The sequence below is a fragment of the Ochotona curzoniae genome, unplaced genomic scaffold, assembly GCF_017591425.1.
Source record: "Ochotona curzoniae isolate NIBS_2020 unplaced genomic scaffold, NIBS_Ocur_1.0 scaffold_3223, whole genome shotgun sequence".
NCBI classification, from domain to species: Eukaryota; Metazoa; Chordata; class Mammalia; order Lagomorpha; family Ochotonidae; genus Ochotona; species Ochotona curzoniae.
In genome coordinates, this window is record NW_024467108.1 from 13,093,133 (window position 1) to 13,110,508 (window position 17,376).

The 17,376-nt window shown below is 39.1% G+C and overlaps 1 protein-coding gene and 1 pseudogene across 1 annotated transcript; one reads left to right on the forward strand and one right to left on the reverse strand.

Moving 5' to 3' along the window:
* Positions 1 to 4,459: 4,459 nt before the first annotated feature.
* Positions 4,460 to 7,692, reverse strand: LOC121145319 (annotated as a pseudogene).
* Positions 7,693 to 8,249: 557 nt separating this feature from the next.
* On the forward strand, positions 8,250 to 17,159 carry TMEM126A (transmembrane protein 126A). Its single transcript, XM_040963918.1, has 5 exons — positions 8,250 to 8,383; positions 12,113 to 12,212; positions 14,679 to 14,872; positions 15,805 to 15,919; positions 16,822 to 17,159. The coding sequence occupies exons 2-5, from the start codon at positions 12,121 to 12,123 to the stop codon at positions 17,012 to 17,014; spliced, it is 594 nt and encodes a 197-aa protein (XP_040819852.1). The 5' UTR covers positions 8,250 to 8,383; positions 12,113 to 12,120; the 3' UTR covers positions 17,015 to 17,159.
* Positions 17,160 to 17,376: the final 217 nt, after the last annotated feature.

Sequence of the window (17,376 nt, forward strand, 5' to 3'; positions counted from 1 at the left end):
TTATGGAATAATGTACATATACACTGTCAGAGCTGCTGCACACAGAAGATTGTAAATCACATAGCTGTATGGTGACTCACTCAAATCACAGACTTTACAGGTTTATATTGACACATTTTTAGCAATGACAGAAAGCTGTTTCGATCTATAAAATCACTATAGGAGGTTTCAGTGTTTGGAAAGTTGCTAACTGAACCTCCTACAAACTACAGTATCTGGCCCCCGCCCCAAAAAAATTATCTGAGGGCATTTGAAAATGAACAAAAATAATAAGATGTTGAAGGGGTTGGGAAGTACTTGGAATAAGCAAAAGGCACAAGCTGAGTTTCAGGTTTTTAGTTTTATCATGCAAGAATCCAGCGCAGCCAGAGGAGAGAGTGAATAATGCAGGAAACTTTAAAAAGGGAAGGGCCTGACAAAGGAAGGTTTTATCCTCATCTCTTCCTAACCTTTACAGCATGCATATTCAGTACGTTATCAAACGCTGCATGGAGGTTCTTCAAAAGTAGAGTCATCATAATATCCAGGAATCCTACTCTGAGGTTCATATTGAAAGAAGTTGAAATCAGGGTACTGAAGAGATATCTGCATTCTGCTGTTCATTGTCATATTTTCACATAGCCAAGTTACAAAAGCAGCCTGCGTCCATGAACAGATGAATGGATAAAGTTCTGCGTACATACAATCAAAATACTTTTTAGCCCTTTTTTTTTTTTTTAAGATTTATTTATTTATTGGAAAGTCAGATACACAGAGAGGAGGAGAGACAGAGAGGAAGATCTTCCATCCGATGATTCACTCCCCAAGTGAGCTGCAACGGCCGATACTATGCCAATCCGAAGCCAGGTGCCAGGAACTTCTTCCGGGTATCCCACACAGGTGCAGGGTCCCAAGGCTTTGGGCCATCCTCGACTGCTTTCCCAGGCCACAAACAGGGAGCAGGATGGGAAGTGGAGCTGCCGGGATTAGAACCGGCGCCAATATGGGATCCTGGCGCGTTCAAGGCGAGGACTTTAGCTGCTAGGCCACGCCGCCGGGCCCTAGCCTTTTAAAAGAAGCAAATTCTGTTATTTGTGACAACATGAAAAAATAAGCCAGGCAAAGAAGATAAATACCAAATGATTTCATATATATGTGGAATCTAAAACAACTGAGCTCTCAGAAGTGATTAAAGCAATGGTTATGGAAGTTTGGGAGGTAGTGAGATACAATCAAAGCATAAAAAGTTAACCATGAGTAATACATTTGTGAGATCTGGTGCATAAAAGGATGACTAAGCTTAACAAAATATTGAATATTTTTAGTTGCTAAGAGTAAATTACCGGGCCCTGCAGCGTGGCCTAGTGGCTAAAGTCCTCGCCTTGAATGCCCCGGGATCCCATATGGGTGCCAATTCTAATCCCGGCAGCTCCACTTCCCATCCAGCTACCTGTTTGTGGCCTGGGAAAGCAGTCGAGGATGGCCCAAAGCCTTGGGACCCTGCACCTGTGTGGGATACCCGGAAGAAGTTCCTGGTTCCTAGCTTCGGATCTGCACAGCACCGGCCGTTGCGGCTCACTTGGGGAGTGAATCATAGGATGGAAGATCTTCTTCTCTGTCTCTCCTCCTCTCCTCTGACTTTGTAATAAAAATGAATAAAACTTTTTAAAAAAAGTAAATTACCAAAGTTCTTACCACAGAAAATGATACATATGTGACATGATGAATAAATCATTGACAATCATTTCATATTGCATGCATATATTAAAGCATCATATCGCACTCTGTTATTTTTATTTTAAATTTTAAAAAAAAGAATAATGTTTTAGGGGGCGGGCACAACAGCTAAATTGCCTAATCCTTCAACTCCAAGCACCAGCATCCCATATAACTTCAGCCTGGCCCAGCTCTGTCTGTGGTAGCTATCTGGAGAGTGAACCAGCAGATGAAAAATATCTCTTTCCTTCTCTCTCTGTAACTCTTTCAAACTAAATAGATAAATCTTAAATTAAAAGAGTGCCAAGATGAAATTGCTGAGAACAAAGCCAATCAGCACACACCAGTGTTTGTGGAGCATTCCTTAGGTAAATAACCAGAGGCCACATTACCACAAACAGCAGAGGGAGCTCCTCCTACACAAAAACTCAGAGACCTTTACAAATCTGGAGAGGTGCAATCCCAAAAAACGGATTCAGAAGTCTCCAGAATATGAATACAATAATGAAAGATCTCCAATAGGTATCCAGACCACAAAATCTGGGAGTAGTCGACTCCTCAAATATCAAAATCAAAAGCAAGGACATACAAAGATACAAAGATACATGACATTTTTTTTTCTTAAGATTTATTTATTTTTACTGGAAACTCAGATATACAGAGAGGAGGAAAGACAGAGAAGAAGATCCCTGTCCGCTGGTTTACTTCCCACATGACCACAGTGGCTGGAACTGAACCAATCCAAAGCCAGGAGCCAGAAACTTATTCCTGGTCTCCCACGCAGTGAAGGGTCCCAAGGCTTTGGGTGTTCTCCTCTGCTTTCCCAGGCCATAAGCAGGAAGTAGAAGGAAAGCAGGGCAGCTGGGACAGGAACTGAAGCCCATATGGGTTCCCAGCACGGGCAACGTGAGGGCTTTAGCCGCAAGGCTACTGAGCCAAGTGGCTGATACATGACATTTTTTTCTAAAGGAAGAAATGAAATCCCCATATTCCAACACCCCAAAAATTGATATATGAGTTACCAGTAAAAATTATTGCCAAAGAAATGCTCAATGAATTGAAAAGGCTGAGTAAACAAAATCAGATAATCAATGAATTAAAGAAGAATATCAGCAGAGACAGTAACTATGAAGAAACAAATTCTGAAACTGAAGAAAACAATAATTAAACTGGGAAACAAGCAAAATTGCAAAAACAGAACAAAGAATCAGCAAACTGAAAAACTATCAAGGTTATTGAGGCAGATCAGCAAAATTAAAAAAGAATGAGAAAAATTAAGAGTCTAAGGGTTTGTGAAGACATCAAGTAGAACAGCACATATTATAGCTTCATAGAATTGTTATAACAAGGGATGAGCAGCAAACTCTGCTAGGGTCACTTTCATCCCATATCAGAGTACCTGAACTTGAGTCCTGCTCTGCTTCCAATTCTAGATTCCTATTAATGTGCACCATGGGTGGCAGCAAGTAACTCCAAGTAGTTGGGTCTCTATCACTCACAGAACTGACCAGGATTGAGTTCCAGTCTCCTAAACTGGCTCAATCTCAAAAGTTAATGTCATTTGGACTGAAAGTGAATTATTCTGTATTAGAGAGATGGAAAGATACAGAGATCTTTTATCTACTAATCAACACCTCAGATGTTCTTAATGGCCAGGGCTTGCTTAAGACAAAGCCAGGAGCCAGTTCTTCCAGGTATTCCAGAGAGGTAGTAGAGGCCAACACATGTGAATTCTCTCCTGCTGCTTGTTCCTGCCTATCAATAAGGAGCTAAATCAGAAGTCAACAAGCTGTGACATGAACTGACACCCATAAAGGATACTAGCATTGCAGGCTTTATCTGCTTCATCACAACACTGGCCCCAAATACACTATTCTTGGATGGCAGTTATTTTTCTCTTAGTATTCTGAATATAGTTTACTCCCATCTGGTTCTTAAAGTGTCTAAGGATAAATTTGTAATAGCTGAATGTCCTCTTTGTCTCTCATCTTTGTCTCTCTATCTCTCTCTAAAATTCTTTCAAATACGTAAATAACTTTTAAAAGGAGAAAGAGAAAGATGGGCCAGCCTTGTGGCTTAACAGGCTAATCCTTCACCTGCTAACACCAGCATCCCATATAGTATCAATAAAAACAGTATTAAGCAGGAAGATTACAGTGATAAATTATTCTCTTTAAAGATGTATTTATTTATATTTAAAGGCAGGGTAAGAAAGAGATCCTCCCTCCACTGATTTACTCCCCAAATGGCTACTATGGATGCTGCTAAGCCAATCCAAATCCAGGAGCCAGGAGCTTCTTCCAGGTCTCCTATGTGAGTGCAGGGTCCAAGAACTTGCGCCATCCTTCGCTGTTTTCCCAGGTCATAAGAGGGAGCTGGATTGCAAGTGGAGCGGCCAGGACTAGAATTAGTGCCCATTTATGATGCTGACACTGAAGGCAGCTTGCTACACCATTGCACTGGCCTCTATGGTAGTAAATTCTTACAAGAAACTCTCAAACTAACAACCCAATTTAACTCTGCAAGAAAATACAGAAAAATACACTAAACTCCAAATTAGCAGAAAAGAGAAAAATAAAATTTTAGCCATAATAAATGAATCAGAGAACAAAAAATATTAAGCTTCTTCTAAGATGAACTGAAGAGCCTTTACCCAGATTAAGAAAAAATAGTCAAATAATGAAAATTAAAAATTAAGCTGGGAACTTTAAACAGATTACTCAAAAAAGTATTAAAGATTATTAAGAATTATATTTCAACAGATTTAATAACCTAGAAGAAATGGAGAAATTCTCAGAAGTGTGTGCAGAGGCCTGGCGTGGTTGCCTGGCGGCTAAAGTCCACACCTTGCACGCACTGGGATCCCATGTGGGCACTGGTTCCTGTCCCAGCTGTCCACCTTTCCATCCAGCTCCTTGCCTGTGGCCTGGGAAGGCAGTCAAGGATGGCCCAAAGCCCTGCGCTCACCTGGAAGTTCTAGAAGAAGTTCCTGGCTTCTGGCTTCAGATTGGCTCAGTTCTAGCAATTGTGGTCACTTGGTCATAACACAGGGGATCTTCCTCTCTGTCTTTCCTCCTCTCTGTATATCTTTCCAATAAAAATAAATAAATCTTTTAAAAAGGAAAAAAAGTGTGTTCTGGATCTTATAAAGTTCAAGGAAATATAATCATAAAACTATAATAGACCAGGCCTGGCACAATAGTCTAGTGGCTAAAGTTCTCGCCTTGCATGCACCAGCATCCCAACTGGGTGCCAGTTTGTGTCCTGGCTGTTCCACATCCCTTCCAGCTCCCTGCTTGTGGCCTGGGAAAGCAGTCGAGGACAGCCCAAAGCCTTGGGACCCTGCACCTGTGTGGGAGACCCAGAAGAATGTGCCTGGCTGTTGTGGCCACTTGGGAAGTGACCCAGCAGACTGAAGATCTCTATCTCTTTCCTCTCTGTGTATCTTCATTTCCTATTTTAAAAAAATCTTAAAAAAAAAAAAAACTATGACAAACCTATAGACAGTGAAAAAGTTAATGATGAAATTAAAAAAAACCAGAGTCCCGGATTACTATGACACCACAACTAAGGATATAAGAATATTTCTAAGAGTCTTGAATGAAAAAAATTATAGTCCAATAGTTTCAATAATTATTGATGAAAAAATCCTAAACAAAATACCAATAAGTGACCAATATCAAGAGACATATTCCGATATCAAAAAGAATCCAGAGGAAATATTTTGAACATTTCATAGTAATAAATTTAAGAATTTGTATGAAACAGATATTTCATTTTTTCTCATGAAGACTTATAAAGACATATAAAGTTCACTTCAAAATAAAATTAATCAAAATAGTCATACATTTATAGCAGGTATTTGCAGTTAATATTCTCTCAAGAAAAACTATAGATGCATAAGTCTTTACTGATAATTCATACCATTTAAGGAACAAACAATATCAAGGGAACATTTAATGATTCTTTTCCTAAATCCAGCAATCAAATCCAGGTAAAACATCACAAGGAAAGAAATAGCAACACAATATATTTCATGAACATGGAGGCAAAAACTCTTAACAACAATACAAAATAGAAAGTAATATGTCACAGTCAAGTGAGATTCTTTCTGGAGCTATTGGAGCCCACATTGTGGCATGGGTTAAGCTGCCACCTGCAATACTGGCATACCTGCCTCTCTACTTCCAATCCAGTATCACTGTTAATGTGCCTAGAAGAGCAGTGGAAGGTGTCCCAAGTGCTTGGGCCCCTGCACTCACATGAGAGACTCAGATGGAGTCGCACACTCCTGACTTCAAGTGGTCATTTGGTGAGTGAACCAGTGAATCGAAGATTCTCTCTGACACACACATAGAGAGAGGGATAGGGAATGACAGAGAGAAGAGATTTCAGCATATCTTGTTCTCTCCACTTTATAGAGCAGCAGAGTGCCCAGCATTACAATATTCTTTTATCCCTGCCACAATTTCATAATCAGCATCCCCCTTGTAATCTGCATTTTCCTATTTCCTACACATTACATAATCTTCCAGAACGGAATCCATAGTCTTAGCAGAAAGATAAAAGAGTTGTTTTTATTTGGTATCTAAGCTCTAATCATCAGCCAGCCATCGTTTTCGCTCTTCAGGAGCCTTTAATGCATGTTTCTTCAGCAGTAGAACCCACGCAGACCCTTTTCATCTAAACAGGCTGTGTCTCAGCGCTAGTGCTACAACCTCCACTTCCAGGTGCTTTCCGTTCTTTTTTGTCTTCATTTCCACATTTTTCTGTTGCAGACCAGACATCTTCTTTCCTAGAGCAGTCCCTCTCACCTCCTCCACCTAGTGCCCCTGATTGGCTTTGAAAGTTCTCATTTTTTGTGAAGATTGGTACTCATATATTTGAGTATTATGATCTCTGGAATCCATTCATTCCAGTCTTTATTTCAACCACCATGAAATACAAAACATTTAACTTGTTTGTACTTGTTTAACTTATACACTCTGATTCATAAATAAGATGCCCATAAAAGCACAATATTTTCTCATCCTCCTGAAATTTACACTGAGGGTCCTGCTTGACTGTCAGCTTCCCCTCCCCCACTACCACCCCTTTTTCTCTACTCCACACAACTCCAAGTTTATCAATTTTGGTTTTGTATTTTATACTTTGGTTTCCACTCTTTTCATGTATTCTTTTTTATTTATTTTTTAAAATTTGTATTACTGACCAGATTGGCTTTGCACTGAATTCTCAGGCATAAGCTTTAATCTTTGGACATTGTTTTTACTTTAAAAATTGCCAAAGTTTTTACTCTGTTTATGTAATGGGTTTTACATAAAACACTTTCTCCCAGCGTTAATGAGCTGCTATAATACCACTTCCGCTTTGTCAGTCTCCCACAGATAGCTGTCCACCAGGTTTCCTAAGGATATCATACCACACATGGGCAGTTACAAAATTAGCCAAAAATGTTAGGGAATTTTCTAAACAGATTTTGCTGTTTTCGAGTACCTTCATAAAATATCCCTATTGTCCAGAGTTTATTCCTGTTACCAGCAACAGGTTCTTACAAGTCGGTTTTCTCAAACATTTGCTGCATTTACCTCAAAAGCTTTGCGACAAGGCATAAATTTTTTCCGTGGGATTCTAGGAGCCATTCTGATTCCTCCCTGGTTAATAGAGAGGCTTTGTTATCAGTGGGTTTATTATCAGCTGAATTTCTCTCAGCTGATGAGGTTTAGGTGTTCTCCACCTTGCTTATGAGGGTTTCTCACTTATCCTGAATACCACTTACCCCTTTGATGAAGCTCGATTTTCAAAGCACCTTTGGCTAAGTAATTTTATAGATTCCACACCATGTTACAAAATGATGGATGACTGTTATTTCTACTCTTGTTTTACAGACGAGAAAAGATGCTGAGGCAAAAGTCTTCAAAGTGTTTCACTCAAGCCTTTAGTACTCAATTGCCCTGACTGATGGAGACCCTAAGGTTACCTTGCTCTCATTAACATGTTCTCTTCGCCCACGTTTACCAAATCTTTCCGTCAAGCAGTACTCTAGAAGGCACTAGCAACCACCAGAAAGACAAGTTCCTGCACTTGGACTGTTTACATTATGCTGAGACAGTCTACCATATCTACAGGGCACAGGGACCCGGGGGTCAAAGACTGCAGAAAACATTCTCAGAAAAAAATCTCCACTCCTCTCTCTCACCCCCTTTTAAAAAATAAACCTCAATACCCATCGTATTGGTAAGAGCTGTGCAGTTGTCATACAGTACACGCCAACAACATGAGGTAGGCTCCACAGTCCCGGAAGCTCAATTCCGTGGCCCCTCAGTCGTTTTCAGTTTTTTTTTTAAAAACAGGGGAAGCATATTTAGGGTCTCCCAATATTTAGGGTCTCCCAACGTGTATATATCAACCTTTTTCTAAAGGTTCTATATTAGTGGGGAGGATTGGAGAGAAATTAAGTACCTGTGCCGCTAGCCACACCTCACGGGGCTACCGCCTAGCGCCTCCCCTGAACAGGACGCCGTTCCTGCCCGGCAGCCCAATCAGGGGCCGCCATTCCGCGCGGCGCAGTCACGTGACGGCTAAAGATGGCTGCGCTGGAGCGTTCCGCAAAGGTTACGGCGTGAGCCTCGGCGGGATTGAAGAAGACCCGGGACGGCAGCTGCTGCTGGGCGAGGGCGAGCGTAAGGTACTGGAAATTCGGGGAAACAGACCAAGGGAATGTCCTGGCGTTAGAAGCATGGTGCAGTGACAAAATTGTCCCTCGCCACGAGGACGTGAGACCTGGGAGGAGAGGGGGGTGGCCCCACAGGGGTTTTCGCCCAGAAAAACCTTTGTATTTGAACCAAGTCAACGTAAAAAACAGAAATGCCGTTGATTAATTTCAGGTGATTAAACTTGCAGCCAAATTACACGGTGACTTTGGCCAGATTGAATTTCTGCTTCACATACTGTTTATGCCCGCGCTTTCCAACAAGTGTGATGGCAAGTGCAAACGCCGTTTGAAGTGTTTGTAGTGTTATAAAGTGGCATGATCTTAGATTGGCATTTACTGTTAATAACGGAGATACAACGCTGCAAACGAGCTGCAGAGTCAGAACTTAATTAATAAGGACGACTGTTAACTCACTTTAGAAATGGCTATTTCGTAGAATTTGGAAGCACATCAGTATGCAGAGCACTGGGCTGGACATTTTAAGAGTAATTTCTCTTATTCCGTAGATAAATATGCACTTTATACGTACCGAGTCTGAGTACTACACTCGTACAAAGGATCAATCATTCAGAGTCTACTGTATGGCAGGGATTGTGTGTCTCATGTGTTTCTAGCCACGGCCAAAACGCTAAAATTTGGAGTTCTGGAAGACAATTACTAAATTTCTAAACCTTTATTGTAATTATTAGGTTATGATTGCAGATATGGAAATGAAGTGTTTTCATGCTTTGCATATGACCTTATTTATATATGCATATATAAAATTAGCTATTCTGTTAATTGATCATATAATGAATACTCATGATGAATTTTGCTGACCCTCCTGTAGAGTATACCTAGAAGTGGAAATTACCAGTGTGTGTCTTCCACCTAATAACACCAAATTATTTTTCTTTTTTTTTTTAAAGATTTATTTTATTTTTATTGGAAAGGCGGATATACAGAGAGGAGAGACAGAGAGGAAGATCTTCTGTCCGATGATTCACTCCTCAAGTGAGCGCAACGGTCGATGCTATGCCAATCCAAAGCCAGGAGCCTCTTCCGGGTCTGCCACGCGGGTTCAGGGTCCCAAAGCCTTGGGCTGCCTCGACTGCTTTCCTGGGCCACAAGCAGGGAGCTGGAGGGGAAGCGGGGCTGCCGGGATTAGAACCGGCGCCCATATGGGATCCTGGGCGTGCAAGGCAAGGACCTTAATCACTGCGCCACCGCGTGGGCCCCACCAAATTATTTTTCAAAGTGCTTTCCCCACTCTGGTACAATTTACACCTCTACCAGCAGCACCATTAAAGGTGTAACTACCATACATTCTCACCAGTGTCTGGAATGGTCAGATTTTAGGTTTTGCTTACTGTGGACCTCTATTGGTACTGCACTCCCTGATTATAATGAAAGTGAACCTATTTTCATGTTGCCTAACTTTCCTTTTTTTCTGAGGCAGGCACAGATCTTTTGTCTATTTTGTCATTGAGTTGCTTTCTTTTTCCTTGTTACAATTGTGTATAAATGTATATGCAGTAGGGATCTTTTCAAAGTTCATAGAGGAGTGCTTAGTGTAGCAGTTAACATGTGACATTGACATCCCATTATTAAAGTACCTGGATTCAAGTCCTGTATCCACTCCTGTTTAATCTGCTGCTAAAGTGTACCTTGGAAGGCAGGGCCCAAATACTCGGGTCCCTGCTCACACATAGAAGCCCTGGATTGAGTTCCTAGCTTCCTGCTTCTGCCTGGCCAGTCCTGTCTATTTCAGGCATTTGGGGAGTGAGTCAGTAAACAGGAGCATCTCTGTCTGCCTTTCAGATTCCTAAAAAATAGATGTTAAGTTCATGGGGTACATATCTGTATCTTTCTACATAACACGTATGTTTTTTTTAATTTAAAAAATGCTTATATTTGAGGCCTGACGTGGTAACCTAGTGGCTTAAGTCCTCACTTTGCACATGCCAGTTCTAATCCTGGAGCCCCATTTCCCATCTAGCTCCCTGCTGGTGGTCTGGGAAAGTAGTTGAGGACAGCCCAAAGCTCTGAGACACTGCATCCTCATGGGGAGACCCAGAAGCTTCTGGCTCCTGGCTTCAGATCAGCTGAATTCTGACAGTTGTGACCACTTGGAGAATTAGTCATCGAACAGGGGATCTTCCTTTCTGTCTCTCCTCCTCTCTGTATATCTGACTTTCCAATATAAATGAATCTTTTTTAAAAAATGCAGATATTTGAAAAATTTTTGGTACCAAAATAAACTTGTACTAACTTGTTCCAACATATCTGAACAGGATCTAGTTTGAGACACCAAGAAGAGTACACAGTTTGAAAAAGAGATTCTATTACAGCAACATGAATTCTGCTAAAATTGGAGTAACAACAAAAATCAGTTATAAAAATCATTTCATGAAAAGTTTATGGGAAAAACAAAAAATCAGCAATTTACAAATGGATAGAACTGATTTTAAGGAAGATAATGTTGACAATGAAGCCTGCCATAGCAAACTATACCCACCCACCTGCAAGGAAAAAAATTAATCTTGTTCATGGTTCTAATAATCAACAGCAGAAACAACAGCCACACCATACTCACGCAACTGGTTTGACTTACACAATTCTGGCTGAAAATTTAAAGTTGAGCAGTTCTTTCCGTTTGAAAAAATGCCAAAACAGTAATACGCAGATCAGCTAGTTTCAATGAAATTTTTTAAAAGATTGACTTACTGAGTTACAGAGACTGAGAGAGATCTCAGATCCATCTGTTCACTCCCCAGCTGGCTATAATAGCCAGTGCTGGGTCATCTTCATATATGTCTCCCATGTGGGTGGCAGGGGCCTACGCATGTGGGCCATACCCCCCTTCACTTCTTTCCTAGGGGCATTAGCAGGGAGTTGAATTGGAAGCAGAGCAGTTGAGGACTTGAACAGGTATCCTCAAGGGATGCAAGTGTCACAGGCAGCAGGTTAGCCCACTATACAACATAGAACCCTCAGTGAGGAAAGAATCAAGATCCTGAAGCATTTCTTTAAAGAATTGTCATTGGAGGTTAAGTATGGCTTTATGCATTTGATCCTGAAAATGAAACACTGAGAATGAAAGCCAAGAGGTAGCTATTTCAGTCAAAGTAAGAGTATACTGCTGAAGAGGAAAGTTTTAGCAACAGTTTTTGTAAATGCTCAGAGCACTCATTGATTTTTCTGGATGGCCAGTGAATAATATCGTTTTTTATTATCATTATGAGTTGTCTTTTTGGTAATAAAAGAACCCAAAATTTTAGCATAAAGATAATTGGGAAACTCTTCACCACAATGTTTTCACTCACTGCTCAACATAGGAACAATTTTGTAAGAGTATCAATCTGCTTTAAACTCTTAATTTGGCTTTTAGTTAAAAAAAAATCATGATTTTTTTTTTTTCAGTTAATATGAAAAATACTGTTAAAGTCCCAGGACCTTCAGTTCTTTAAGGTTATATCACTTGGCTGGCATATTTCCTATACGCCTAATATGTAGTTTCTCATGTTCTGGCTTATGCTTCACTCTTTCTTTAAGGGGTGTGGTTTGTTTTTTGCTGTGGTAAATATCCATTTGCTTTTCATATTATAAATTCAATGTACTCTTCTTTGAAATCAAATATTTATGGTTAAGTGGAAGGCTTTTTGAATTCTGGTTTTCCATAGATCAGCATTTTTGAAAAATGTTATTTTCATAATTTTTTAGGGCTCAAAATGGAAAATCATGAACCAGGTACTGTCAAAACAAACTTAACAACTTTGGATATCATAACCAGAAAAATCAGCCAGCTTCCAGAAGCAGAAAGGTAAGATCACTTGTTAATCTAAAGGTATCTTTTGCTAGGCAGGTTTTTCATCACTGAATAATTATTTTGATTTTATCCGATTTAAGGATAGGATGTCAGAAGGAAATTAAGCCCTTCCCTTGCCTTGGTGAAGCAGCCAAGGCCCTAGAAAGATCAGTAATTTTGCTTAACATCACATAGCTACTTAATGGAGTCAATGGACAAATTTTGGTATCACATACCAAAATTTTAAACTAGCCTTTTAATTGTCATTTTCTCAATTCATTCACATGTAGCTAGTTAGGAAATGTCAGAGAAAGGTGATCATGGCTAAAGGTTATTAAGAAATATAGAACATACTATTATTTGAAGATAACACAGGCAACTACAAGACATTACCACAGTGTATTTTTATACCTCCTGGCAGTCAAGCAGGTCTGACTTGGTTGCATTTATACTGAAAATCTGAGACTTAATGAGTTTGTTGTCTTTAAGGAACCAACATTACTGAAGTGCAAGGGAAGCAGGAATAAGGAACAGAAAGAATTTTAAGCAGCAAAAAAATGTGATCCAGCTAACATTTCTAAATAGTATTCCAGTTGATTTTTGGAAATGGATATGCTAGCAAAGAAAAGAATTAAGAACACCAGCTGGAATAGCAATACTTGTGCAAACAGAAGGATGGATAAGATAAAGATGAAAACAGAATGGACCTGAAATACAACTGTGCCACTTACCTTATCAGTAAGGGAGGATCTATGAACCTTGAGCAGTGATAAGAACCTGGTGAGATTTTAAAAGTCCTGTATCCCTGCATCCCCTTGTAAGATGTTTTTCTGGAGATAAAAATAGAAAAATCCCTTAAAGCAAAAAAAGGACCTGTGTTCCCATTTCTAGAAGAGGAAGATAGGGAGAGGCAATCAGACTAAAAAGGAATACTGTAGATGGCAGAGACTTTGAAGAAAGCAGGCAGTGTCACAGGACCTTTACCAAATTAGGAAGGAAAGAGGTGAACAAGCAGGAATTGCAAAGTAAGGTTTAATTTAGAGGTGATAAATGGTTCTCAAGCAGTGGCACTTGAACAAGGAAGATGGCAACAGCTTGTTACCTTGCCTTATCCTTAATTGTCCTCTTCATTTCCAGTTTATTTTGAATCCTCATCCCTTCTTGCATTATTAAACAGGTATCCTTAGTAATTACTTTTAAATATTCTTAAGTATATGAAATGCTTTTAATAAATTTTTCAGGCTTATAATTTCATTTATCCTGTTTAACTGCCATGTATTACATATTTAATCTTGTATTTCATGTGTCTAGTTTCATGTTTCTGGTTGTATGGGAATTTTTTAATAAGAACTTTGTGATACCTGCAGTGTGAGATCAAGTTGGGAGACAGCCACATTTGCTATTTAAATTCCAGTTGCACTACTTGTTTAGTTTACTTAACGTACTTTAAAAGGACTTAAGTTTCTCATCCCTCCAACACTCAGAAAACACAGGCCTTTCCTATTGCTTTCTGTGATGGTTTGGCAGGTTCCAATCACTCTAAATATTACCCTATGTCTCATAAGTTCCTGACCTGCTACTCTCTTGTCCTCCCAAGTTCTCCTACAGACTTCATTCTGCAATCATATCCAACTATGAAAACTCAAAGATAATTTATCGTGTCTTTTGCACCAAATATACTATATGTAACAGGTTCTCAGTGAAGTGGCAGGTATAAAGTCACCTTAAACAAAACAAGAAACTTGAGAGGGCATTTGTGCTATAGATTACTGTGCAAGTGGTAACAAAAAGTTAAGTGGCAGGCTTAAACTTAGGAATCTGACTATCCCAAATAAAGAAGCATAGAATATGGTTATAAAAAGGTTTTATACACTTTGGCTTCAAAACTCAAAGTACAAATTTATTCATCATTGGGTTGTTGTAAAGTTTCTGGTGTAGAGTATCACTTAAATCTTAGTACCTTCTCAGTCTCCCGATACTGATCTAACCAAGCATCCTGTCAGGGAGTACTGAAATAAATACATCTTTGTGTCCATTGTCTTCAAGTTGTTTATAATCTGGTGAGGAAGCCCAACTTACAAATCAGTGACTCTGAGATAGCACCACTTTGCAGTGTGTTGTGGTAGAAAGATACCTAATGGGTATTATGGGAACTCTGAGGGAAATTATCCAAATTACAACTTCAAAAGCTGTTACTTGCTATAGTTGGAGGGAAATCTCTATATTAATATCCTTTGTGAAACCAAAAAATCTAAATGTTCCACAGTATTTTTAAGTGTTGACTAAATTAAAAAACCCTTTAGAATAAAATCTGTGTCTAGAAAACAATCTTTTACGGTTGGCTTCCATGACAGTTTAAGTGACAGATGTTTTGTGCAGTTATTCCCATAGTCCCGGGAAGTTCTTTAGCATATATGGTGATTTACAGCTCAGAAATACAGGAAAGCCAAAAAAAAAGCTATTTTTTTCTCACCGTCTTAGGAATCTGCTTGAACATGGATCAACATATGTTGGAATTAATGCTGCTCTCTCTGGCCTAATAGCAAACAGTCTTTTTCGGCGTGTCTTGAACGTGACTCGTGCACGTATAGCTGCTGGCTTACCAATGGCAGTGATTCCATTTTTGACAGCACATGTATCTTATAAAGGTTTTGTAAGTTTCCCTTTAAGTACAGGTAAATTCTGTTTCACTTTAATCAGTTTATCTATATATATATTATTTATAACTTTAATACTCCCTTACATAGCTAATCCCTTAAAGTACTACCTGTATGTATATAAAAGGAGGCATGATTTCCTTTTGAAAATTTACCATGTATATTAAATTATCTGAGTATAATCCCAAAAATCTTTAGTGATGTTATATTAAAATATTGACATGGGACTGGAGAGGATGGTCATCTAAGTTATTTTAAGTACTTCTCCAAGTTTATGTAAATTGAGTATTTTGTTTGAATTCTGATAACCAGCATGACAAAACTTCTTATGGTCAAAAGAAACCTCTTGCCCAATGAACTGAAAAATTAAGTGAAAATATTAGCTCAGATGTTGATTCAGAACAAACGCAGAGGGGCCCAGCACAGTAGCCTTGTAGTTAAAGTCCTCGGCTTGCACACACCAGGATACCACATGGTTGCCGGTTCTAATCCCGCTGCCCTGCTTTCCATCTCCCTGCTGGTGGCCTGGGAAAGTAATAATGGACAGCCTTGGGACCCCTGCACGCATGCTGGAGATCTGGAAGATGTTCCTGGCTCCTGGCTTTGGATTGGCTCAGCTCCAGCCATTGTGGCCCCTTGGGGAGTGAATCATCAGATGGAAGATCTTCCTGTATCTCCTCCTGTGTATCTGACTTTCTAATAAAAAATAAAACTTCAGAATAAACTGGAAGATGCTCTTATCTAGGTTGCTTTGCTTAGTTATTCCTGGTGATTTTAGGTTACCCATACATGTAATTCTGTCTTTTAACATGCTGTACAGAATTCCACTCCCTGGATTACTACCTGAAAATAAAATCCATGATACATTTAAGGGACTTCACATTTTTAAAAATCATGTTTGATTGGCTGTCATGACTTTCACTTCCAGAGCTAATTATTTTATCTCCTAGGTGTTTTGAGTTGTGAAACATGTACCTTAATACGGGGTGGACTAGTTGGTCTTGTTCTTGGTGGCCTGTACCCTATTCTTTTAGCTATACCTGTGAACGGTGGCTTAGCAGCCAGGTGAGTGGGATTCTTGATATTCTTATGAATTCTTATTCTATATTCTTACAACAGCAAATATTTAGAACAGGTAACAATCATTTTTGAATAGAAGTTATTAAGACGTTGTTTTAACTGAATTTTACTTAAGCACTTGAAAAGCGCTAAAATTTTATCATTCTGTGCTATTCATGTATAGCTTAGACTTACTCAGCACCTGCTACAGGATTGAAAATAATACTATGCCTAATATGAAAGCTACAGTTTTCTTAGATGAGTCTGAGTATTTGAATAGGAAAAAAAAATTGTCAGAAAATGGCTGTGCCCTTGCAAAATAATTCTGGTTATTCTCTTGGGAACTCTTGCTCAGCAAGTTACTATGTGGCAATTCAGATGACCTAGAGAAAGGAGCAAAACAAAACCTTAGTACAGGGATAGATGTTTGGTGCAGTGGTTAAGGCATTGCTAGGGATACCTGCACCCCTTATCAGAGTGCCTGCATTTGAGTCCCAGATCTATTCCTAATCCTAGCCTTTGGGTACCCTGAGAGGTAGCAAGTATGCCTTAAGTACTTGAGCTAAGGGTTCCATGAAGAAGTTCCTATCTCCTAATTTTGACATGGTCCACACTGATTATTATATGGACACCTGGGGGTTGAACCTCAGGTCAGAGTTCTTGCTTTTCAATAATATATTTGATAGGGGGAGGCAGAGATGGCCTATTTATTAGCACAGAAACTCTGCTTAAGAGTCTGCATCAAAAAAAAAAAAAAAAAGATAAAATTTAGAGGTAATTATCTTAATCTGTACCTGGTTTTATCTTAAGGTTTCTAAAATTAATGTGTTCCAGGAAGGTTTGCCACCTAAAACAACAACCATTTTTAATGATGTCTCTCTTTTTTTTTTTTAAATTTTTTTTTACAGGTATCAATCAGCTCTGCTGCCAGAGAAAGGAAACATCTTCACTTACTGGATTAGAATTTCAAAGCCCGTCTTTAGGAAGATGGTATTTCCTATTATGCTCCAGACTATGTTTGCAGCATACCTGGGGTCCAGACAATATCAGATACTTATAAAGGCCCTTCAGCTACCTGAAACTGGCTTAAAGTTACACTGATTTTAAGTAAATATACGAATGAAAATGAAATGTTAGAAATAGTCTGTATGTAAGATTATGAATACAAGTTTTTCATTTATCATGTGAAATATAAGTTTGGAACTTAAACAATTACAAGGCAATAAAAAGCTGAAATACAAAAAAAAAGGCTTTCACCTTGTGACTTTTTCTAGTTTGTCCATCTTTGTCTCACACACATTGCTAACTCCATTCCTTAACATTAGGCACTGAGTCTGATCTAACACAACAGGAAAAAAATCATACAGTAATCTTCATTGAAGATTTCATAAAGCTAAACAAAACACACTCCAAGTTACTTATACTTCATTTTCTCAAGGTATTCTGAGTAATATTAATCTTCA

Excerpts from the sequence above, each read along its gene's own strand:
- TMEM126A (XM_040963918.1), top strand. The coding sequence starts at position 12,121 with ATGGAAAATCATGAACCAGGTACTGTCAAAACAAACTTAACAACTTTG. Across the intron at positions 14,873-15,804 it reads AAGTTTCCCTTTAAGTACAG|GTGTTTTGAGTTGTGAAACA; the intron begins GTAAATTCTGTT and ends TTTATCTCCTAG. Across the intron at positions 15,920-16,821 it reads AACGGTGGCTTAGCAGCCAG|GTATCAATCAGCTCTGCTGC; the intron begins GTGAGTGGGATT and ends TTTTTTTTACAG.